Below are 25,937 nucleotides of genomic sequence, written 5' to 3' on the forward strand. Positions count from 1 at the left end.
TGGCATTTAGGAGTATAAATGGTACTCATGTTTAATTGGCATTTTGATAATGTATCCCGGGCAAGTGGTCCCTGGACCCAAAAGGTTTGATAAACCCTGATTTATATACTGTACCACTGAGAGGGGTTTTGCACTGCCATGTCGAACACATTTTCCGAACACCTCGAGGCACGTAACTACTCACTCTGAAAAGAACTACAGTGTATTTAATTTAGGGTATCAAACGGGTATCAAACTCAAGGCCCGGGGGCAGTTCTGGCCCGCCATATCATTTTATGTAGCTCGTGAAAGCAAATCTTCCATGATCCTTGCTAAAAATCTGTGCCAACATTTCAAATTGTCACATGTAATAAATATTAATGTTGAGATATTGCAAACATTGTTTTTTTGTTACCAAACACCTTTATACAGTAACTTGAACAACAGTTGAACAAATTATTATCCTTGATTTCAAAACTAGTTATCCATCAATTTGTTGCACATTGTAAATGTAATAATTTGATGAGAAAACAATTAACTATAATGTGGCCTACGACAAAAACATTTGTTTGACACCCTTGATTTAGGGCGTCAAAGTACATGCAAGATTTTGCCTTGATGGAGCAACACTGTTGTGCATCCCTCACTTTCCGGCATGCACACAAAATGCATCCAAAAACATAACAGAGTGAAAGTTAATATATAATAAAATTAATTTCAATTAATTGGCGACCAGCCGGAAGAGTGGACGACTGGTTAGCACATTTGCCTCACAGTTCTGGGGACCGGCTGTGTGGAGTTTGCATGTTCTCCTCGTGCTTGGGTGGGTTTTCTCCGGACACTCCAGTTTCCTCCCACATCTAAAAAAAACATGCGTGGTAGGTTGACTGAAGACTCAATTGCCTGTAGGTGTGAAAGTGAGTGTCAATGTTTGTTTGTTTCTATGTGCCCCGCGATTGGCTGGTGACCGGTTCAGGGTGTACCCCGCCTCCCACCCGAAGATAGCTGGGATAGGCTCCAGCAGCCCGCGACCCTAGTGAGGATAAGCGGTAAAGAAAATGGATGGATGGATAACTGGATATGGATAACTGGCGACCAGTCCAGGGTGTATACCCCACACCTCTTGCCTTGCAAATTCAGCTGGGAAAGACTCCAACTCACTTGCAACCCTAACGAGGACCAACCCAATAGAAAACGAATGGAAAGATCGAAAACAACAGAAGAACTCACAGCACAGTGGTGCTGATGTGGAGCCGTCGCAGGCCTGGCGTGGGAAACTGGCGAGAGTTGATGTAAGACACCTTGGTCATGGCTGTGTTGATACTGTCTAGATCTTCTCCTTCCACTACCAGCATTGACTGCGCAGGGTTGAAATGGAACTGGAAAATAAATTGGAAAAACAATTGTGCTGAAAGACATTTAAGATTTACACCGAGCTCCGGACAAATGCAACAAAGCTATTTCATATTTCAAACATATACAATAGAGTGGGCCAGAATTCACGACTCACTTGTTAGTCATATAAGATGACTAACAATTTAGTTGCTTGGGGTTTTACCGACGAATAGCGAAAATCTAGGGTGAGTAACTGATGCCCCCTCAAAAAGGTTTATAATTGCCTACGGATGCCATAAGATGGAGAATTTACTTAGACATAGTTCGTTCATGCCAAGATGCCACGATGGTACCAAAGTGATACTTTTTTATATTAGACCTTTGCCCTGAGCACCAAAATAGTGTACAGTTGATATGTTCAGAGAATAATGGGGGATAAGTTAAAAAAAATAAATTAAAAAAATAAATAAATCACAAATAGCTGAATGTGCAAGTCATGAATATGCTTATTTTGTGGTTAATATTTAGTTTTATTTAATATTGTATAATGCATTTTTTTTTATTTCATAATGTCAAGCATAGCTTACATAATTTAAAAGATAACAGTAAAAAAATTATACCTTCCTAGCTTAGGGCCAACAAAAAGCTTGGATATCTTTGTGAGGTATCATTACAAAAATTACATATAATTTTTTGTTTTTTTTCCTATTTTCTTATATAATGAAAAATATAATACTTCTCATTTATTAATATTAAATATTGATATTAATATTGTGGCACGGTGGACGACTGGTTAGAGCGCATGCCTCACAGTGCTGAGGAGCGGGGTTCAATCCCCGGCCCCGCCTGTGTGGAGTTTGCATGTTCTCCCCGTGCCTCTGTGGGTTTTCTCCGGGCACTCCGGTTTCCTCCCACATCCCAAAAACATGCATGGTAGGTTAATTGAAGACTCTAAATTGCCCGTAGGTGTGAATGTGAGTGCGAATGGTTGTTTGTTTGTACGTGCCCTGCGATTGGCTGGCAACCAGTTCAGGGTGTACCCCGCCTCCTGCCCGATGACAGCTGGGATAGGCTCCAGCACGCCCGCGACCCTAGTGAGGAGAAGCGGCTCAGAAAATGGATGGATGGATGGATATTAATATTAATAGTAATATTCATTAATGAGTTATTAATATTCGGAGAATGAAGTACTTCTGAAATTCACTTATTAAAATACAACTTTCTTCCCATGTTAAATGTTGACTTTAATATCATAACATTATGACTTTATTTTGAAAAAATACAACTATTCTCATAAGATTATTACTTTTTTTCCTGAAAAGAAATACTCATCTCACATACATGAACTTCTTTTCTGTAAATAAAAATTTGTTACCATAACATTGACTTTTTTTCCCCCCCTCAAAAACAACTTTGAAATTCTATTAGGAAATGATATTTCTTCATCACCTCAATCTGTCATTTTAGTATGAGGAAAAGAAAATAGAGCTTGTTATTATCACTTTGTTGTGAGACAAAGCAAGATGTCTGTGGTTGAGGGGGGGCATTTGTGTGAGGCCGATGATAACTGCCTGTTCATGTGGGTAGACTCTATATGACCTCACCTAAGGAGAAATAATCAGACACTTCCTAGAAAGCAGCAATCAGGTTGTATTTGAAGTATCTCCTTACATGCAAGTTTTTATTAAATTTTATCTCTCATTATTCTCAGCGTGCTTGTCCTGTCTCTTGTCTGCTAAAAGGGTAGCATTTTTCCCTTGACAAATTCCTATGGCACCTAAAGGTATTTATGTTTAATAAAGTCATTTACAAGCGACAATGTATTTCTATATGAAGAGGAACAACTGTGTTACTATAACAGTATAGTGTGTTTGTGTGTGTGTGTGTGTGTTGTATTGCGAAGCCTTTCCCCCCAATAAACACACACCTTGATGTCCTTAGCCAGGCTTTCAAGGGAGTTAATATCAAGACCTTCTTTGCAGGCCTGCAAACAGGAGATAACCTTCTGGGTTTCAATGCGGCCCGGACGGATTGTCAGGCCCGACAAGCTGCCATGGAAATACTGAGCGAACCTCGGAGTCGCTACCTCGCCACCTAAATGGGAACAAGGGCGGCGAGGAGGGACGAGAATAGAGGAGATAAGGAAGACGAAGAGAAAGTAGAGAAAGGAGATAAGAGAGGTGAGATTCGGCGCACGGGTGGAAAATGAGGAAAAGTGGGTCAATAAAGGACAATTGGAAAGGAACAGAGGAGAAAAAGACGTATTCGGTATAATTCGATGGGAGAAGCTTCATAGACAATGTGCTCAATGGATGACGGACACAAAGAATTAAACAGTTTTGATTCCTCCACAAAAAAAAGATGGCTACAGTGAACCCCGCTATATCACGGTTCATCTTTCGCACACCCGCAAATCTGGACTTTTTTGGTTACTCGGTCGGAACTACCAAGTACCGATTCACGTAGAATTGATCTGTACCATCTTTCAGTACCTAAGCGCGCCGTTCTGACCGTGCGGGCAGCAGGAGTGGAAGTGTTGGCTAATTTCCACTGCGCATCAGTGTCGCACAAGAGCGTAATGACGGGAGATGGGCAGATGCAGAAGAGCTTGAGCGTACCGAATGTCGCTTCGCTGGAGACGGGGAAAAGTTTGGCGCTCCGGAATTAGCAGCAAGCTAACATGTGGTCGGTGTGTCGAACACAGACGGTCGCGGGACGGCAATCCGTGGGCGCGGGTACGCGACCAGGAGAGCTAGTAGGGCGGCAGAAGACTGGTCCAAGAGGAAGTGCTTCGCGGGGCACGTCAGAGCAGGCTGTCCAGCCACAGGGCACCGAGAGGAGACACAGGACGAGTCGGGTGAGCCCCACTGGCCAAGTTAGCTTCTGGCTAACGAATGATGGGGGCGAAACAGGACAGCAGCAGACAGCTCAGGGCTGTTTAACTGCTCTTTCAGGGTCGCAGACTGTTAGAGAGACCAAGCCGAGTCTAACAAATGAGTTCAAAGCATTCATATGAGACAGTTTTGAGAAAATCGATAAAAGTAGGTACAAAAGAGCGAAAACAGCGGTGCAGGCCACACATACATCGTAATGCAAAAACTTTTTATCTTCCTTGTGAAGGTCACTGCAAATTTGCGTTGCACTTGGTAATATTTTATTTATTGTTTGTTTTATTATTATTTGTCAAATATGTTATAAACCTTGCTCATCACTCACTACAATAGTATACCTTTATTTTTACTACATCCACTTTGGCCAATTTGTTTTGAACTCAGGATGTTGTTTTGTGTCAAGTTTTCTATATCGAAAAGTAAATTTTAAAATGAAAACCGAATTTTATAATTGAACAAATGATTGATGACAATCTCGCATTTTTAGACAGCGAGAAAGTGAGGACAGGCACATAGGAATACTTTGAAAAGTGTGTTTTAATAAGTTTAAATGTGTTTCAATAGGTTTAGTGTGTTAAAAGGGTTTTGTAGGGGTACAACAATTTTTAAGCATTTTTACTTAGAAATGGTCACATATATCACAATATCTGGAACATATTCCCCCCACATGCAACAGAACAAGTATTTGACAAACATCAAAAGCTGTGTGACATTGTTTGAATTCATGTAGGACTAATACGACAGACTCCCAACATCTGGCCCAGCAACATATATACTCTGATGCTTCCTCTCAGGAATTTGGAGCATAAGCTTGATAGATACAATGGATGTTTGTCCTAGAATGCTCTGCAACTATCAAAGCAAGGAAGTACATCTTTTTTTTTTTTTTTTTTTTATAGCCAATAAATAGAACCACAAACATGCAACTCAATACACAAAGCGTCACTTCCAGTGAGTATTCATGTCACCATTCTCTGACTCTTTTTATTTTTGCTGTTGCTCTTAAAGTATTTATGCCTCTTGTCAATGTTCGTGTCTTATGTTTATGAATCAGCTGCCAGATTGTTGATGCTTCAATTGTGTTAGCCTCTTTTATTTCCTTCTCTAAGGAAGTTCTTATTTGGGTGTTGCCTCTGCTTTGTGTCTTCTTTCTAAAACCAAAAGCTTTAACTGTTTCCTGCCTCAGGAGACAGCATTTGGGTCATTTTTCTTCCTTGTGTTTAAAACACACGCACTTTTGCTATAAAGTGAGCAGCGGGACATTTTTATTGCACATTTTACAGATGCCGCTGTCACATTTGCAGTGTGCAATGTAGGCTGATGCGCCCAAATGAAGACGGAACTGGGACATTTACACTCACCAGTCAATATATTTCACCTGATAAATCCTCTACAAAAGAGCACTACGTCACACTGAGGTGTTTCGAAAATGTTGACTACTTTATGGACTTTATATGAGAGAGCTTTAAAAAAAAAACAAAAAAAAACTTCTCAGTATAATGTAGTGCAGTTCTTAACGACATCAAACCACAGTAATAAACATATTGCTCAACAAACTAGCTCTGACTGTCAATAAAAACTGACCATTATTTTGGATATACCTGTACAGGAATCTCTAGAAATTAGAGTGTGCAAGTGGACCAAAAGAACTTTTAATGATCCAATAAAAATGTGACGAGCATAAAATATCTTAAAATACAGCATTTAAGAACATGTTTTTCATTACCCAATTTGGTAGTTGGTCGTATAATTTAGACCTATGAATTCTGGCTCGCGACAAATGATCATGCAAATGAGTGATGTGACAAGGACAAAGAATCCAAACTGTTGTGTCGCTGCACCTGCTAGACAGCAAAAATTAAACATACCGTATTAGATATACACAGATACCAATACAGAGTACCAATACCACCGGTACTTTTGATACATAAAATTTAAATAACCCCAATGTCCTGATAATTGTGAACAAAGACCTTTCTTTCTTTCTGACACAGCTGGTATCAGCAGCCTTCACGAGAACCCGATATCTCGAAATATCTCGGTATTGGCCCGACACCTGGTATTGGTATTCGCCCATCCATAGTTTTGATACAATCATTTTATTTATTTATTTTGGGGGAGGGGGTGGGCTAGAAAGAATTTATCACATTTCAGTTTCAATAGGGAAAATTCATTTGATACACAAATAAATTGAGTTAAGCTTGGTCACAGAACAAATTAAACTCAATGTACCAGTGCACACTTTTTATTACTGCCATTTTCAATTTTTTGTTGTTGCTATTAATTATTTCATTGGTTTTAAATTCATGCCATGTAGTTTTTCATTTTTGCTGCCATTTACAGTATTTGTGTTGCTGTTTTAGATATTGAAATTCAAGACCCAGGTACTGGATTGCAGTCTTGTCCATGGTGAGAATACCAACAGGGCTTCCTTTCACCAACAGTGATCAAAAAGCAAACAAAACACACACATAGTGCATGTTGTGTGCCGACACACTTCTCTCCCTGCCGGGCGGCGAGGCTACCTTACATGTCTGAGTCCACACACTTCATAATTGTGATGTTGACTGTGGGTAAAATGGTGGGGGGTGGGGGCGTGGGGGCGTGAAACGAGAGACTGAAAGGCAATCTTGCTCACTAATGGCCTGCAAAGTTATCAGTTGCAGCTTAGTGAAGCTTAAGGCAGCTTCATTGGGATGTAATAGCTGGCAAAGTTGTAGCCCATTCACTTTGCCTAATCCTTCCTACGGGGCTCTCTCTCCCAATCAGAGGTTCACAGAGAGAAGATTCAGACAGAGAAGGCAAAATGTAGCAGGCAAGAAATGATGATGACTAAAAGAAAATTGCAATCAAGCGCAGGGGCAGGGTGGGGGGCTGGGGTGGTTTCAAACAACCAGCAAAATGTCATCAGGGAAGAGGCTTTTTTTGAAGATACCGATGGAGGTTCGGGTTCGATTTAGGCGAGCTGTAGCGCGGATAACTTCTGTTGGTCTGCCCCCCCCCCCCCACAAACCCCCTCAAAGCACATTTTCATAATGAAGCGAGTCATTGCACGGCAGCTCGTATTCACTACAATGTGATCATTGCTGCCTTTTATTCCCAGCCGCTGCAACCAGCCATTTCCTGTTTGATACCCACTTTACTCATGCCTCTCAATTTCAAAAGAAATGCTCGCAGCCCCCAGGCATACATCATAATCTCTATTTATTTTTCTCTCCTACACTCTTTGCAAGCGCTTGTGTACTTCAAACATAATTTTAATTCAACATTGTTTGGCAGTAGCTGATGCAGGATCTCAATCTTTGTCGTAAGATGTCATTTTTCAGGCTGTTCCCTTTGGCTTCTAAAAATAAATGTTGTGGAGCAATGTGAGTAGAATTTGCAATGGTGTATGTAGTTTTCATGTATTATTTACAGTGGCGAGCTGTGTATTTGGTCCTTTACATATTGAAATTGTCTTCAGTGGGGTCTCAAACCACCTCTTAATACCACCGCTATCATGTTGCAATTATAGAAACTATCAATACTATACAAAAACGCAATCTAACAGCACACAACTGTGCCATGTGCATCATCTGAAGCAGTTCTGAATAAATATCTAACAACATGACAAAAAGATTTTTAAAAATTAAATTAAAACGTCATACACACCAGCGATGGTGATTATTCATTGTATTAATGTGTGCAGATCACTGCAGACGCCTTTTCCTACTCAAGTTTTGTTCTGACTGATCAGAGGATGGAAAAATGATGATGAATTTGAAATGTGATTATTTAAAAACAACAGTCCGATTGCTAACCATAGTTTAAGTTACATGGGCCAGCGCTACTGATTCTTAAATCCCTGGGCAGATCAGACTGACATGGCAACACAAAGAGGCTAACATCTGATTGGACCAAAAAAATAAAATGCCCAAGTCGAAAATGGCTGTAACAAGTTTTGCTCTGACCAACCAATCAGAGGACAGAAAAATGCTGCTGTCAGCTCAATGGACTTGTGAGGATGAATTTGAAATCTGATTGGACAAATTCAAACATCTACATACATGTACTGGAAAAAGTCCAGGCAAGAGAAATGCTATGAAATGAAGAGAATGGAACAAATATTATACTTGAGGTTGTAAATCTAATCTCTAGTATTCAGGCTAGCCGAGAACTTGTTGCAACGCTGTACGGTCTATAGCTAAATGTTGTTATGAAATATTACAGGGGAGGCCTTTGGTACAAACAAATAATATTTTATGAATCATGAATTTTTGTTGTTTTTTTTGGTGATGAGCAGTGTTGTCTTTGTGCCAAACATACCTTTTGGAATTACAGCTAAAAAGGTCAACGTCGGTTACACTGGACCATAACAAAATATCCCAAACACATGAAACAAGTGGAATAAGTTTTAAGATGGTTCATCTTGGTGTCATTTTTTTTATTATTACAAAAACCTGCCATTTGAACAGGGGTGTGTACACCACACAAGGGTGAAAAGTGGAAAAAAAAGAAGACTTCCACTTCCTTCTAGCAAAAGGCAATCACGCACATACACACACCAACCTTGCCAGCAGGCACCCACTGTGAGCTGCGTATTGATCTTTGAGGCATGGATTGGCCAATCATCAGTCACCAGGTAGGGTTCATAGGTCACTCCATCCACAAAGAGTGTCACAGCGGGGAACTCCACATTGATCACATAATAGTGCCACTCTTTGTCACAGATCTGCAGAAGTGAAGAAGACAAGAGGAGCCGGTCACTAGGCAACAAGACGTTCTTTTTTACATGCCTACGACAACAAAAGAAAAAGCAGCCACTGCAATAGGAAAGTTAAAAATACATGGACAATTATGTCTGTTTGATTGGCCTTTGTTAGTTTAGGAGTGGAGGATCATGGCTTAAATGCTGCAAAAGCATCCTTGAGAGCTTCCCTTCCTGCAGAAAAGGACTGATCTCAGTTTTCAGCCAGTGATGCCAGTAAAAATGCCCGCCATTCTGAATGACGAGCAATGTAATGCATTACTGTGTCCAGGTAAGTAAACAGATAACAGTTACTTAACAGGTTCTTAATCATTCGTGGCTGATGACTGGAAGAAGCAGGAGCCCATATAGCCAATAGGATTTTACCAAATAAACAGACCGCTTCCTTTCTAACGTATTAAGGAAAATGACTAGGAGGTCATTGTTTATCATCCTATCCACAGTGAAGGTGCTGTAAATATAAAGGTTTGGTTAAGCTAATGCTCTTTTTGTACTGTGGATAAGTAATATTCGTGCCACTTGGCAGCTGCTGAAAGTAACTAAAAAGTGACTTGTAATCTAACTTTGTTACTTTTGAAATAAAGTAATCAGTAAAGTAGCTTACTTTTAAGGTCAAGTAATCAGTAAAGCAACTAAGTTTATTTTTCAAGGAAACTGACAACACTGGTGAGGGCAGTGGCTTTGGTCAGAGACTCGAGGTGGTTTGTCAAGTGAGGCTAAATTCAAATATAGCAGTTTTAAAACTGCAACCTTCCCTTTAAGTACATTTCAGAGTCTGTACAGTTTTACTTCTGCTTACAGTAAGTCTAAGAATAAAATCAATTCTACTTACCAGAGGTTTTTTTTTTTTTTTTTTAGCACCACTAACTGTACTTCTACTCTTGAACGGACTAACCCCAGCAAAGAGGACAATCAGTACAAATTCTTTTGCATATTATGTGAGCCTGGGCATCTGCTTTGGGTAGCGCAGGTAAAGCTGCCACGTACATTCAGAACACATATAAAAACAACCTTTACTTTAACCACTTCAAAGGAGAATCTGCTTTTATTCAAATGCCACAGACAAAAAATTTTACAGTCACTTTGGTAGTTTTCCCCACCTCGCAACTGCTGGGAAGGATTTGGTTGATTTATCTGTACTAAAGAGGACAATATCTTTTGATTTGCCACACAGAAAAGCAGAAGGAACTAATAAGCTTCTCAGTGGCCACACACGCAGATCCGCGTGCACACACACACACACACACCTCAAAACACACTTGCTTATCCTGGCAATGAAATAAACAAATGGGAAATTGGGAATTCTGGGAGACCTACCATGCTCAGCATAAATGAATACATGCCTTTTGAAAATTTAAATCCATTTTTTCAGAGAATACAATGATTTGCTGATTTCTATGAAACAATCAATGTGAAATTGTGGCACTCTCATTTTGCACCAAGATTTGTAATCATTTGTATTCTTCTACTGTAGCCTATATTGTATAGTGTATTTGTATGTATTTTTACCTAATATTGTTAGCATATTTTACAGTTGTATGTTACATACCATATACGTTGTCACTTATTTTGTACATACTGTAATTTGTATCAATATGTTATTGCATACAGTCTCAAAACATTGACTCGTAAGGATGGTGCTGTATAATATAATGTAATTATTGAAAAAGTATTGGGACACCTGGTCATTACACATACAAGACAGAAAGCAGAATAATTTATATGGAGCTGGTCTTTTTTGTGAAAGACATGCTAAGCACTGAACAAAGAAAGTGGCGCGTCTACTAAGTGCTTTTACAAGATATGAATGTATTTCCTTCTACGAATCCATTGGAAACAATATAATGTTAAATTACCTGATTGAAGGTGAAAGGAAAGTGAGTGGATATGAAGTGCACTCCGATAAAACCCATGTGGAGAAAGTTAATGTAAAAGTCTCTTTTCCTAATATGGACATACTTACTGACTCTTCTAACGTGCACATTGGGTGTTATTTTAAAAGGAGTTTTCGTTTTCACCAGCTCACATTCAGGGTTTGGATATGCACTTGACTAGACGAGTAAAATTAATTGGTTTTTAAAAGCTGTTTGGCTGAGTGCCTGTGGAAATGAGTGCTAAGCAAGCGGTATATATCCTGTCTGATTATTCTTACCTCTGACTCACCAATCAGTACTCTTTAAGATGTCATTAATTTTGTTTGATTATTATTATTATTTTTTTGTTATCATGGTTAGAATCCCTCAAGGGGAAATTCAACTGACACACCGCTGTAAATTTTTAAGTTGCACACCACACAGAGAACCTGATCACACATGCAGGCCTGCAAGGAGGGTTGCTCAAGGGCACAATAGTCAGGAAGCAGACTAGCATGTCTCCAACAACTTTTTATTTATTTATTTTTTTTAATTCAGTGGGACTTGAACCATGATCCTCCAAGTCCAAGCAGATGACCTACTGCTGCTTCACTGTACAGTGGTGCCTTGAGACACAGCAAGCAGACTTATGAGTTTTTCGAAATACAAGCCATCTTTTGAGATACAGGCTGTCTTTCGGCAATATTTGCTTAACTTACAAGCAAGAATTTGAGATACAAGCGCTGTATGGTGGCAGTGAACTCAACTCACTTCACAACAAGCAGCAGATTATTTTCAGTATGAGCACTTATTTTCGCCATGTCTTATACTTAAGTACAAAGTGTGAGTACTTTTGTCACTACTGCCAATCATAAATTTTGGTACTCGCAACTTGCAACTTTTATCATGGAAATGGAGAACTAGAACTCAGTACTAGTAGAAAATGATAGTATGTTTTTAGATCATCTAAATCTACAGTACCGCCATGTCTCTAATAGAGCTAGAGTAAGAGATAATAGGATGCACTGATAAAAGAAAACATGTATTGAGTGTTTTCATTGACATAAACAATATTGTAACAACAAACAAATGGAGAGGTAGGGTATCAGAGGAGTTCCCCTCACCTGGTTACAAAGTTATAATTGTAATTTGAAACAGTTTGTCGAAATAGATAACCATAAAATCAATATGCTTGAACATTACCTATGGTTTCCCGCAGGCGTCTATCTCAAGACCCAAGCTATTTATTTTATATATTGATATATGGAAAGTGTCGAATACTGCGATTGGCTGGCAACCAGTCCAGGGTGTACCCCGCCTCCTGCCTGATGATAGCTGGGATAGGCTCCAGCACGCCCGCGACCCGAGTGAGGAGAAGCGGCTCAGAAAATGGATGGATGGATGAAAGTGTCGAATAGTTTAAAAATAGTGTTTTTTGCAGATGACACAAATGTTTTATGTACAGGGGGGGATTTATTTAATCAGCCATTTTTGATGGTAAACAATGAACTATTGGTTTGAGGTAAATTATCATTAAACTTTAACAAAACCAAGTTCGTGATATTTGGAAATTGTCAAATAAAGCAAGATGTACGTTTGGAAATTGTAAATGTGGGGATGGAAAGAGTTTCTTGGTGCTTTAATTGATCACACGCTGTGCTGGAAACCTCACACCAAATATTTGTGCTCCAAAGTGTACAGAAGTATTGGAATACTGCAGAAAAATATACATTTCAGATCAGAAGTCACTTAAATTGTTGAATTATGCACTTATCTATCATATATGTCCTACTATGCTGAGGTATGGGGGAACACATAAAACACTTTATAAAAGATTTGCACTTAACAAAAAAGAGCCAAAGGATTGTTCATCATGCTGGGTACTTTGCTCATACAAATGCCCCTGTTTTTATAATCTTTAAATCTTTAAAATTCTGTGACCTAGTTAAACTAAAAACAAGTCAGCTTTTGTTCCAAGTATGGAATAATTTGTTACCATGCAACATCCAATTGACGTTCATGGTCAGAGAGGGAACGTACACTCTAAGAGGGAAGGCTGGCGACCGGTTCAGGGTGGACCCCGCCTCCCGCCCGAAGATAGACATTGTGCTATTTCATTATTATATATTTTCACGTTTGTTTTATGCCTGCGCTTGTTTAAGTCATGACTAACCCCCTTCCTTTTGAGCTATCAATAGTTTATTGCAACTCCATTGGCTCCAAATTACACTTAGAATTACATTAAAAATTATTCTACACAGATTCAAGGCAATTCCCAAACACTGTCCTCACTATCTGTCCGACCTTCTCCATATTTCCACTGTTCGCTCCCCTCCAGGCCTCCTCCACTATGCACCTTATCCATCTGCTCGCCTAAGCACCATGAGCACCAGAGCTTTCAGCAACTCTGCTTCCCAACTCCCATCCGTAACATCGACTCTTTTCAAAACAAAACTAAAAACTCACCTGTTCAAGACATCCTCCTCCCTATCCTGAAGTTGCAATTTTACTGCTCTGTATTTGTTTATATATGTTTTATATACGTTCAAACATAATTTATTTCCTGCGATTGGCTGGCGACCATTTCAGGGTGTACCCCGCCTCCTGCCCGATGATAGCTCGGATAGGCTCCAGCATGCCCGCGACCCTTGTGAGGAGAAGCGGCTCAGAAAATGGATGGATGGATGGATGTTTTTAGGGGTGTCGCACCAATGGATGGATGGATAATTTATTTGGTTCATTTTCTCTCTGTGTGTGTTTTTATTATTGTACAGTGCCCTTGTGTTCTTTGAAATAAAATGTATTATTGCACAGAATAATAATTGTTGAGCTTGTGTTCATTTCTGCCAAGACATATTCACAAGGAGCTGATACATTTGGCACAGAGGTACAGAGGAAAGGACAGATAAAGTATTGTAACTTTGTTCTCAATATTGAGCCATCTTTCTCTGTGTGCGTTGTTGCATTAATGGAGCCATATAATAACAATCATTTCTTAAATTTAAGTTGATTTGCAATCATTTTTGGGGGGTGGGGGGGGGGGCTGGAGTAAAAAGCAGGGGTGACAAGGGACAGGGCGATAAAATACAAGAGTACAATGTTTAAGTATGCTCAGTGAAAGCTTCTGTCAAGCTTACAGAATAAAGAGCATGTGGACTGAATGGTCACTAAATGAAGGACAGTGGCATTAAATGCCCCTTATCAGCCACTTAAGAGACTAACACACACTCGCATGCACACAAACACGCACTTACACGCACACACACGCACACACGCACGCACACACACTCACACACACACACATATTCATGAGGAAACAGAGCAACTCTACTTTGCTGCTTACCAAAAGAAGTACAATTGACCCATAAATGAGGTAAAAAACACATACACAAATACACAAGCGAGGGGCTATTTTCTCAGGTTCCCTTGATACAAAAGCAAATTTAGTAACCCATTGTTGCACAAATGTGCTTTTACAGTATTGTACCCATGCAGTGAGAGGAGCCATTACACACTCCACAAACATGGTGGTCATGCTGTGGATTTGCTTCCCTGAAAAAGCAATGTATCAAAAAAATAATTTGCCAATAAAGTATTTCAAAACAGTTATGAGGTTAAGGATTGGTCATGTTCTGTCATGACATATAAGTAATTTCAAATGTCAGAGGGGTGTTAATGTAATAGTAATAAACAAATCTGTTTAATGTAGTGGTTTGTAACGACATAGAAAGGCACTGCATTATACTGAGAGCTAGTTCTCATATTTAGTTTTGAATTAAGTCTCTATGTGAGTTAGCCACAATATTAGAAACCACTCAGTTTGATGCCTTTGAATATTCTCATTCATCCAGCGCATTGTATTCTCTGGGTTTTGAATCGATGGCAATGGGACGGTTGTCTTTGGAAACATTTCATCCAGCAGGCTTTGTCAGTTCATGCACCAAGGCCAGATAGGACAGCTCTAGCCTGAGCGTTGGTGTGAAAACCTGAGTGAGAACTCTGTATGATGCAACGCTTTCCGACCAAGCAATGTAAGAGTCATGCAATGAGTGATATACAGTACAACAGCACTACTTCAACAGTCAGTACTTATTCATTATTACTGCAAGTAGTTTAAAACTTAGCATCGCAAAGATGGATATATTTCCAGAAGTAACATTTTATTTCATCGTATAAATGGTTATCACATGAGGACGAAGGCAAGAAGAGAAGGCCGGAGATGTCACAGAAAACCTCCAGATGAGCCTCGATGATTAAATGACACATATGTGTACAAACAGGAGAGGAATAGCCTTTTTAACATTTAAGAGCTACACTGGATATGTGTTGCGGATATCTGTAATTCAGATTTTCCTTGTCAAAAAGAACATTTCAGAAATCCGTAACAACATTCTTCATAACCACAATTAGTATTTCAGATATTATTCCTCGGACGAATGACGTCCCTTTTGCCATTTGTGGATGTGGTTAGTCATTGCTTGTACCTGTGACTGAATTATAGATATCTGTACCTCTAGTATGAGATACCTACAATTTGATTCTGACTAGTGATAATTCCATCTCATTTCAAACAGGAGTTGCACATCTAAAATTCTGTTGCAGATATCTGTAACTCACTAGCAGATATTGGTGGCTGAATTGATACTGTATCTAATGTGTGATGAAAAAAAAAGGGACATTATTTGTCCGAGGCAAAATGACGAAATGATGATCTCTATCTGTCATTTCGACAAGTCCTTATTACGTTACCAATATCTTGAATGAAAATTCCAACTGTTCAAAATGTAATTATGACAAGTCAGAAACACATTGATATCTACAATGTTAATTCCGGACAGTCAAACTCAGCTTTTAAATGTCGAATCTGCTTGCCAAAACCTTTGCCCGGTGTGGAGTGCCCACTATATTATGTAATAACGTGACGCAACTTGACACGAAGCAGACTAATCGTCCAACTCTTGCCATGAAAGTGAAACTGTATAACAAGCTTAATTCGTAACATTTTTTAGTCAATGGTTATGCTGAAGTTTTGGCTAGTTAGCATCTCACGCTAAGAGCTGACGCCATGTGATCATGTGCTATTCCTTATATTCTGACATTTTGAGTGTCTATCAAAACTAAGCATTATCTTTCAAAAGCTGAATTTATGCTAGGCTACACCTCTTGTATTGGCTCTTATTAGATTATTGTATTAATTACAGTGCAATACTTTTTGTACAATATCCTACTAAATATTCTACTAATTTCTTGTGAGACCGCAATCTAATCTTCACATGCATTCTTTACACACTTCTTTAGTTTTGTTTCCTTTTTAGTCTTTTAGTCTCATTTTTCCAGTAAGCCTACTTTGCTTCAAGCAATTTTTTTGTTGTACAGCTGTTAAGTGCGCGTCAGGACTGAATAATGGACTCCTATCTGCCCAAGTAGCCTATTTGCACATTCACTAGTCTAACTCAAGCACCTAAACAATACATCCCATCTGCTTAGAAACAACAGGATACTTCTAATCAGCACAGGCAGGGGAGTCATGGCACAACAAGCACTTTGCAAGCAAGTAGATAAAGTGGAGATGCTTTGCGGGCTAGGGCGAAAAGTTCATTGTCGACCACTCCCAACATTCAGTCAAAGTAATTGAACTATACAGCATATATTGTACAGTAATGATAAATTGAGTTAAGTCTGCAACTGCTTTCACTGGAGTTAAATTGGAATGCTTATCTGCGAGTCACAACACGCAATGGCGTCGCACGGTGCTAATTGTGCTTCCAAACAGCTGCAAGCTCAAATAAATGTTCCTTTCTCTCGGCTTAAATTCTCACACTGTTCAAACAGTGTCCCCCCGCTATGTTGCAGTTTATTGTTTGTGCCCGCACAAATCACTGATTATTAAGGAATCTTTTTTTTTTTAAATTTATTTATTTATTTAATTATTTTTTACATTGATTTTCCAGTGCGGCACGGTGGACGACTGGTTAGAGCGTCAGCCTCACAGTTCTGAGGACCCGGGTTCAATCCCTGGCCCCGCCTGTGTGGAGTTTGCATGTTCTCCCCGTGCCCAAAAACATGCATTAATTGGAGACTCTAAAATTGCCCGTAGGTGTGACTGTGAGTGCGAAAGGTTGTTTGTTTCTGTGTGCCCTGCGATTGGCTGGCAACCAGTCCAGGGTGTACCCCGCCTCCTGCCCGATGACAACTGGGATAGGCTCCAGCACGCCCGCGACCCTAGTGAGGAGAAGCGGCTCAGAAAATGGATGGATGGATGATTTTCCAGTATACAAGCAAGTCCAAATTTAGAGTTGGCGACCTCAGTGTTGTGCCATGTTTGGCAGCACTGAACTGGAAAAGATGCGGCGGTATTCAAAGCAAGAAGAGGAGGATGCCCTTTCAGTGTAATACAGTGATGTGTTGCTGTTTTCATATTTTTTGTTCCCATAGAGCAGAGGATATATGCCTGTAAGTATTGTTGTTTGCTCTCTTTGTAAGTTTTGCTGCTCCCTCTATGTTAAAGTAGCAGTTGTCTCAAGGTTAATAATTATGGTAACATCAATGCTAATTTCCGTTAGCTCGTCTATAGTGTTTCGCATTATGTTAGTATTAAGCCAGCAGACTTTCATCAGACAAAAAATGGTTTGGTTGAATATGTTGGTATTTCAATACACAGTGCTTAATTGTTTTTAGTTTAATATTCAGGTTTTACAGTAAAATTCAATTGGGTATATGACAACTAAACAGCTTTAAGCAAGCAAACTGTCTCTTATTTGGAGGAATGTATGAGCGAGAGTGAGAACAGGTGGTAAAAAAATACCTGGGGGGGGTTAAAGTATTTAAAAAATGAAGGTACTGGGGGGGAAAAATGTAAATTATGGACACGGTATAACTATCACATGCACACGAAAGGCTAAATTGTGGCCACAATGTACCAATTTGTAGCCACGAAATTAGTGTAACTTGCACACAAAATACAAATGTGGGTTTAACATCAATCCCATGAACAACTTGGATGTAAGCAAATGAAGTGTACCTTTGATAGTAATTACAATACTTGACGTCATCTACTGTAACTCTGGACCTTAACTAGAGAAGGTGCGCTTGATTTGCTTACCAAACTGTCCAGGAGTGATAATATTCATTTGTATTTTGTGTACATTATACCAACACCACCGTCATAAATTATTATCTCATGCACATGTCATGCCTAAAGTACTTAGTGGCCACAAATTAGTGTTTCGTAGCCACACATGATCATTTTGTGCTTAAGTTATATCTGTCTTGTGGCCACAATCAATGTTATTTCTTCCCATGTCATGCCTGGACCTCTGTTTATCACACTTCTGCGAGGATGGGTTATTTTCCATCTTCTGTCGAAGGAGCTGTCATTTTCAAACATTCCACATCACGCACACAAGCTTGGCCAACTTTATAAACTTTAAGGATAAAAAGACAATTGTTTCCCCCGCCCCCCCATCTTTAGTTTTTGTATTATTCCTGTAGTGACTCTGACCCAGTTGCCAAAACTTCCCCCACAACTTGATAAGCTGCATTCTTCCCTGCGGCCCTGCTGTTCGAGACAACCACTAGAAGACACCTACTGGACACTAAATTAGTTAACAGGTCCCCTCGAAATCTTGGTTTACAGTCACCAAATAGTCCTTTTTTTTTGTTTGAACTGATAGCAGCCAAAGGGTGGGATCCTCTCTCCGGGAAACCAAGCTGGGACAGATCAATGGAATGCAAATACAGCGATGAACTATTTGCTTAATATCCAAACATGCGTGCAAAGCGCCACCCACTGGCGTTTGACAGTACTGAAACCTGTGAACTTTCATTCAGTTGTTTTTAACTGAAGGTAAAATGTCCGTTTTGATATTTCACGGACTCTGCAGAAATATTTCAAATGTCTGCCTTGATGTCTGTGTCAGTGTGTCAACTTTACCGGTGCAGCCAGACTTTGAGAACTGTTTGTCCCGATTTGAAGCCCAGATAGCATGAAATGTGATTGAAAAATAAACAGTTGATTTGCCAAGACTAAAATGTGAAGAATCATTCTATATGCTTGCTCTATGAGTAAAGAGTACAAAGTTGGTAGTATTTTACATTGATATGATTTTTACACCACTTTTATGGCAAAGTTTGTAGACTAAATTCGAGTCGATGGACGTGGTCTTGTCTGGTCCTCCATCCTCTTAGACACGTCCCCTGGGTATTTAACCTCTGACTCCCGCCTCCTCCCTTTCTTTCATGTCTAGCCCTTTTTCGTGTCTTGCTCTCTTGTTTTTCCTCGGCGTGGCTCGGCCGTGCCGCCGCCCCTTCCCCCTCCCCTTCCTTTTGTTCGGGCATGTGGCTCAGTAACCTTGGGGATAGAGATCCGGCTCCCTAGCCTCCGTGGATCACTGCCGCTAAGCCTCCAGAACAGTTGCTGCTGAGCTACCAGATACGCTCCCACCCAAACGTGAGTTAACTTGCTAGCGGATCCGGGAAACAGGTGGGGAGAGTGACGGTCATATTCTCCCAACGAGGTGTGACGAACAACAATTTTCCTTCTCCCGCCTCTTTTGTTTTTGTTTTACTTTTCTGCATCTTTTTCTTCTTCAACCAATCTTGTCTCTGTACTTCCCGAGACAACTGAGAAAGACCATCCCACTGAACAGCTGATCCACGGTCGTGAGTAGACACTGGAATCATTGCCAAAATGTACAAGATTAGTGCCAACTAATTTTGGGGAAATTACTGGCGTCACACAAAATCCCAACTTTGCTCTCTCTCGCTCTGACTCAACGCGTTAAACGCTCACATTCACATTTTTAGCCCAGCAGCACACGATGTACTCTTTCCCTTTTTACACAGCTATTTTTTTCTTCTTTCACCAGTATTCGTGTTATTGTCTTCCTGTAGCTAGCCTCTTTGTGTTTCCCTATAGATCCCTCATAGATTTCATTAAATATTCTATAAAATTCCACTATTGGTTGTGTTTTGTGTGTGTTTTGAGTTTAAGTAAGCCTCTGTCATCTAGAACTCGTATTTCGTAAAATGTAGCAAGTTTTAAATTATGAGATTGATAAAACCTTTTCCAAAATTTTATACATATAAAAAAAAGAGACGTGGTGCCCTTTCGAGACAAAATTAGTTTGATTCTGACGTTAAACGTCTATTGGACTAAACCGGAAGTGAACGCAGGCGTTCACCTTCGACAAATTTATTTCTTAAATTAATGAGGTTTTATCCAATGTCAATACACGCTACTTTCCCCTCAAGCTAATAGGACTAAAGAGTGAATCTGGATTTGTATTTGGCCATGTGCCTGACTGAGTTATCCATTGCCACGTTTCAAGAGAAACAAAGTTTGTACTGGATGTGTTGTGTAAAGGTTTCCATCAGAAGCAACATTCCTTCAGTCTGTTCGATCCCTCTGGCAAATAGAGGCCTCTTTCCTTCGCTCTGCCAACTTTCTTTCATGGCTCTCTGCCTCTCCTCTCTGGGGTGACAACTGAAAAATCAATACAGCTAAATGGAGTTGCAGCGGAAGCCATTGAGTGTCCGTCCTAAGTGCAAGAGGAACGAGGACAGTCAGAGGCAGCTCTGACATACGAGAGTCACCTCCTCCCTCACTTCCTTTCCATGCCAACATTCTTCACAAATCCCACTGACCTTGTCCTTGTAACACACACGGCCGCACTCTAGCTCTCTACTATACTACTCATCTCTCCATTGGGGAGGTTTAGGGCTACCAAGCAACACTGCCTCAATGAGATGTAGTTCATTCATTTGCTAACCATGAACTAAATACCCGTGAAATATTTATTATCCTCAAATAGTATTGTTTTTGTTGAGTATGATGCACAGTAAAACCGGTCGAGTCCCACCCGCAATACGTAAAAATTCACGATATAGAAAGACCATATTTTGGGACATTTTACCCCTCCCATGCACTTTAGACTCACTTAAACTTAATACAAAACAATTTTCAAATGCATGTGAACAGATTTGAACACAAAAAAAAGCATAGAAGTATAGAAAATACTGTGCCTATTAGAGGCGCACACACCAGAAGGAGCAGCACAATGTCCATTGAATTGAAGCAAAATAATGTGGCAAAAACAGTTTAATTTCTTTACATTCTATTGAATTATGCCATTACTGTATGTGTCTTATAGTATTATAGAAGGCTATTTTTGTTGTTAAAAACATTACAAAATATATTTTATTCTTTAGTGGGAGGCTAGAATGGATTAATAGCATTTCCATTCATTTCAATGGGGAAATATGATTTGAGTTACGAGCGTGGCATGGAATGAATCAAACCCGTATTCACAAGGCACGGTACAGTGCACAGTACAGTGGACCCCTGCTATTTGCAGGGGATAGGGACCGGACCGGGCCGGGTCGGACCGCAAATAGTGAAAATCCGCAGATAATGGACGGATAACTGGTGACAAACAGGGGAAAAGCGGGGACGAGAACGATGAATATAAACCACAATATAGTGGTAACACTAATGCAATTCTCCTCCCATTGCAACTACAAAAACATGTTAAATGAATACCTCTCTGAGAGAGGTAATAAAATTTAATCAAAAACTGAGCAACCGATTGGAAACAAGTCTATTGGAAATTCAATCAAATTAAATAATGAATAATATTAATTCATTAGAAATGGTCCTGCGACCCTTGTGAGGATAAGCGGCTCAGGTAATGGATTTTAAATGGACCTTATCCCTTTTAGGACCGCCATTATTTGTCTGGCCGTGGGCTAAATACTTATGGAGACATACTACCTTGCATAATTAGCAGATACTGTAACCTCAAAGTTTTTAAAGGACTGATAAATGACTTAAGGCAGTTACCAAATGTTTAATGAGTTAAGGCCATTATCTGCACCATAAGCAGGCCCATAATAATCAGTAAGCCTCATTAATAACCAGACCTGCTTTATATGTGATATTTTTGGTTTATACTTGTTTTATATTGTGCATAATGGGATGAACATCATTTTATGTGATCACTTTTTCTGAATAAAGCCCAGCATGTGGATGGATTTGGTTTTGTTTCACTGGCTGACAGAGGTGGGACCAAGTCATTGTTTTGCAAGTCACAAGTCTCGAGTCTTTGCCCTCAAGTCAAGTCCCAAGTTGAGACAGGTAAGTCCCGAGTTCAGTCCTACACTTTGAGTTTCAAGTCCTTTCGAGTCATTTTTCATGGCATTGCTTGCCACGCGGTGAGGGAAAGCTCGCACCGCCTTGTCCGTAAACGGCTCCACACCCAAAAGGGTAGCTTTGGGGAGCTAGCAGGTGCTTCCTGCGGTCCACGCTTGGCAGCGCAGCAGGGAAGTTCGGCGTCTCCCAGCCTCCGCCACCTCGTGCTGAGAGGTTGGGCCAGGTCTTTGGCAAGTGGAACAACGATAGAGTGAGAGAGCGAGCGAGAGAGAGAGAGAAAGGAGCTTCGTCCTTTTAATCCACTTCAGAGAGCGAGGCCGGCCCCTTTTGACCAAATGGAAGGCAGACCGCGCCTCTAGAATTGCATTTCATCTTAGTATAATTTGTGGTTTAAAACCAGTGGAATAAAATATTAATAATTGGATTTAAGATAACAAGACCATTTTCCCGCTTTGCATTGTCCCATGCCCATCCTCTTTAATCCCTGTAACAAATGTTTAAATTGTATGTGTGTATTGAGAACACTGTAATATTTGCAATGTGGCCTTTGTGTGGTGTGGAGTCAAACATTTCATCTGGTTCAGTTGACAACAGATTCGACATCAGACATACAAGTTTGCAGAAATACAGTCACAAGTGGCATTCATGTGAAGTTCTTAAAATATTTGATCTCAGTCAAGTCCGGTAAAGACTGTGGTTAATGAACCCGCGTCTGCAGTGACGTCGCCTGTGGGTGTCGCGAGCACCCCGTCCATTGTCCCGGCTTGACTGGCCAAGTGATGCACTGGCGCAGCAGCGCAGCAGGGAGCAGACGTCTTTTTTGGTGAGGCTCTTTGAGCTGGCTGGTGGTGGAAGTGAATTAATTTAGCGTTCTGGTGCAAAACTGTACATTGAGGAATATTGTCCTTGAACTGTTCGACTATTTTCTCACGCACTTGTTCACAAAGAGGTCAACCTCGCCCCATCTTTGCTTGTGAATGACTGACCAATTCAGGGAAGCTCCATTTATACCCAATTAGTCTGTTCACCTGTGGGATGTTCCAAACAGGTGTTTGATGAGCATTCTGCAACTTCCTCAGCCTTTTTTGCCACATGTCCCAGCTTTTTTGGAACATGTTGCAGCCATAAAATTCTAAGTTAATGATTATTTGCTAAAAACAATAAGGTTGATCAGTTTGAACATTAAATATCTTGTCTTTGTAGTGTATTCAATTAAATATAGGTAGAACATGATTTGCAATTCATTGTATTCTGTTTTTATTTATGTTTAACACAATGTCCCAACTTCATTAGAATTGGGGTTGTAATCCAATATGATGTATTCCCTTGTAGCCCTGATCGACCTTGAACACGCATGTCTGTCAAATCAACATAAAGTGTTTGTGTAAATGTTTGGTTGTTAAATGAGTTTTATTGCACTGAAATCCAAACAATAAGAAAACTACACTCAAACAAGTTTTGCAAATCAGTATCACAGCGATAATATTAAACAATACCAATTGTAGTAGACAGAAAAATGTATGTATGTAATGAATAATGTATGTGTAAATATATGTTATTTTAAATTTCTTATTAATCTTTTTAAATAAATCTCCCCCCCTTAAACTCCCTGCTGCTGCCGCTTCAGCTTGCCTTGCACTGGCGAATGTAACTCGCATGTCGGTCTCCTGTCCTCTCATGACTTTATCTGTAGTCTTTTTATGATTATGGAGAGACCATCCGACCCACCCCCCGTGTGTGTGCTTGTTTCTATGTGCTTGACTGACTCATCGTACTAGTTCGCAGTGAACTTCTGCATGAATCACTGCGTACGTACCAGTACATCGCTTCTTAGTGGATCGCGAACGAAGAAGTTCAACGAACAAATCACTCTTGGCTAATGGATCGCGAACGACGAAGTTCAACACATGAATCACTCGTGGCTAACAGTACATTCAGTTCACTTTTTAGTTAATCGGTACATTCAGTTCAGTAGCACATTCAGCTCGTCGCCCCCGCCGCCTGCCCAGTGCTGCCTGATGCTGGCTACTCATTGGTCATGAGTGAGTGAGAACGCTGGCGAATCAAAAATGACATGTCAGTATGTTTAGTGAATCACCCCCCCCCCCCCCCCCCCCCCACCCCGCCTGCACGCTGGCTGCTCATTGGTCATTCCACGAAGACTCAGAAGTGAGTGACAGAACACTACAGCAGTTCCGTTTCCACTCCCAGCCAACTCGGTCAGGGGGCGGCCAAGCTCAAACAATGAATCATTTCATATTGATTCAGTTCAGTACATCTTCTAAAAATATTCTTTCTTTTGAACGAAATGTTCACGAACGAATTATTTAGCTGTCACATTTATTGTTGCTTTATGTTGTACTGTTTTGTTTTGTTTTGTTTTTGTTTTTTTAATGAAACCATTACATTAGGTAGTGTGTGAAAGAATGACCTCTTGGTCACTTCCTTAACTAGAGCGTACAGCGCATTCTTGTTCATGTCCAAGTTGGGTTGCAAGTCTTTGAAAATATTGTCAAGTCTAAAGTCATCAAATTCAAGACTCGAGTCTGACTCGAGTCCAAGTCATGTGACCCGAGTTCACACCTCTGGTGGCTGATGCCAGAATTTGTTGTATAAATATACAACATATTATTAGTTAAATGGGACAAAATGCTCCTTTTCACTAAAGACTGTACTTTACTTCACCAAGAAAAATAGTGCTATTTATTTTATTTTTTTTAAAGAAACTGTTAACCTTTCTTTGACCTTACCTGTGTTGCTTCAGGCCACACATCATTTTTTTAAGACGTGAGCTCAAATCCAAAAAGCAGTGCTTGATTTACCATTTTGCTCTGAGACTCGACAGTAACGCGAGCCGTACAAGAGCTCTCACTCTATCGCCACCTCACGTATCGAGCGTCTGGAAACGTGGAATGGAATGCCTCCTTCCCTAAATATTTTGTTTCACATAACTTGCTCGCTTACTTGCACAAAAGTGTGCACTTCCGAGGTTCCACTTTTTTTTGTTCCTCCAGCATAATAATTCATCCATCCATCCATTTTCTGTACCGCTTATCCTCACTAGGGTCGCGGGAGTGCTGGAGCCTATCCCAGGTATCTTCAGGCGAGAAGCCGTGTACACCCTGAACTGGTCGACAGCCAATCGCAGGGCACATGTAAATAAACAACTATTCACACTCACATTCATACCTACAGGCAAGTTAGAGTCTTCAATTAACCTACCATGCATGTTTTTGGGATGTGGGCGGAAACCGGAGTGCCCGGAGAAAACCCACGCAGGCACGTGGAGAACATGCAAACTCCACACAGGCGGGGGCGGGATTTGAACCCCGGTCCTCAGTACTGTGAGGCAGATGTGCCAACCAGTCGTAAACCGTGCCGCCAGCATAATAATTGATTATTGAAATTCATAATTGGATTCAGGAATATATACATTTGCATCGTGATGCATCTAAGAATACACTTTTCCCCCTTCGCTAAAGCAAGGGAACAGCCAGTTATCGAGCACTTTCTTGAAACAACTGAGGTAAGAGTGGCTAGCTCTATTTCTTTGTCTGTTCACTATAATGTCATTAGAGATAAGTTGTAGCTAAGGTATCATAAGAAAAACCTGCACCATATTTATTATGAGTGCCGTATAGGACAAAAATAACATTTACCTCTCACACAAAAAAACCCCTCACACTTTTATAAAAAAAAAAAAAAAAAATTCTCACCCTCACCAAAAAACATTAACAACAACAACAAAAAAACTTCACACAGTTCAGAAGTTCAATTCGTTCAATTTTTGTCCGAACTTTTTTTGTCTATGTGAGAGTCAAAAATTGTGCGTGTGAAGGGAAGCCCAAATGTAAACAGAAGCCATCAAAAAAAATGCTGACTGGTCTGCCTTGCAATGTGTTCCTACCTCAGTCTGTTGCCAACAGGGTTCCGTTTCAACCAGGTCTCACACAGAAGAAAAGATTGCTTTTTTTTTGTGTTCG

At 40.2% G+C, this 25,937-nt stretch overlaps 1 protein-coding gene across 2 annotated transcripts in view; it reads right to left on the bottom strand.

The window, feature by feature from the left end:
• The window catches only part of clstn2a (calsyntenin 2a), a 158,036-nt gene that overhangs the window by 15,073 nt on the left and 117,026 nt on the right, over window positions 1-25,937 (bottom strand). For both annotated transcript variants that reach the window (XM_061694114.1, XM_061694113.1), the window contains 3 exons: window positions 8,754-8,916; window positions 3,242-3,408; window positions 1,210-1,358 (listed from right to left, as the gene is read on the bottom strand). In XM_061694114.1, the coding sequence (XP_061550098.1) occupies window positions 1,210-1,358; window positions 3,242-3,408; window positions 8,754-8,916 (479 nt within the window). The remainder of the gene's footprint in view (window positions 1-1,209; window positions 1,359-3,241; window positions 3,409-8,753; window positions 8,917-25,937) is intronic.

Source organism: Phycodurus eques, chromosome 13 (genome assembly GCF_024500275.1).
Source record: "Phycodurus eques isolate BA_2022a chromosome 13, UOR_Pequ_1.1, whole genome shotgun sequence".
NCBI lineage: Eukaryota > Metazoa > Chordata > Actinopteri > Syngnathiformes > Syngnathidae > Phycodurus > Phycodurus eques.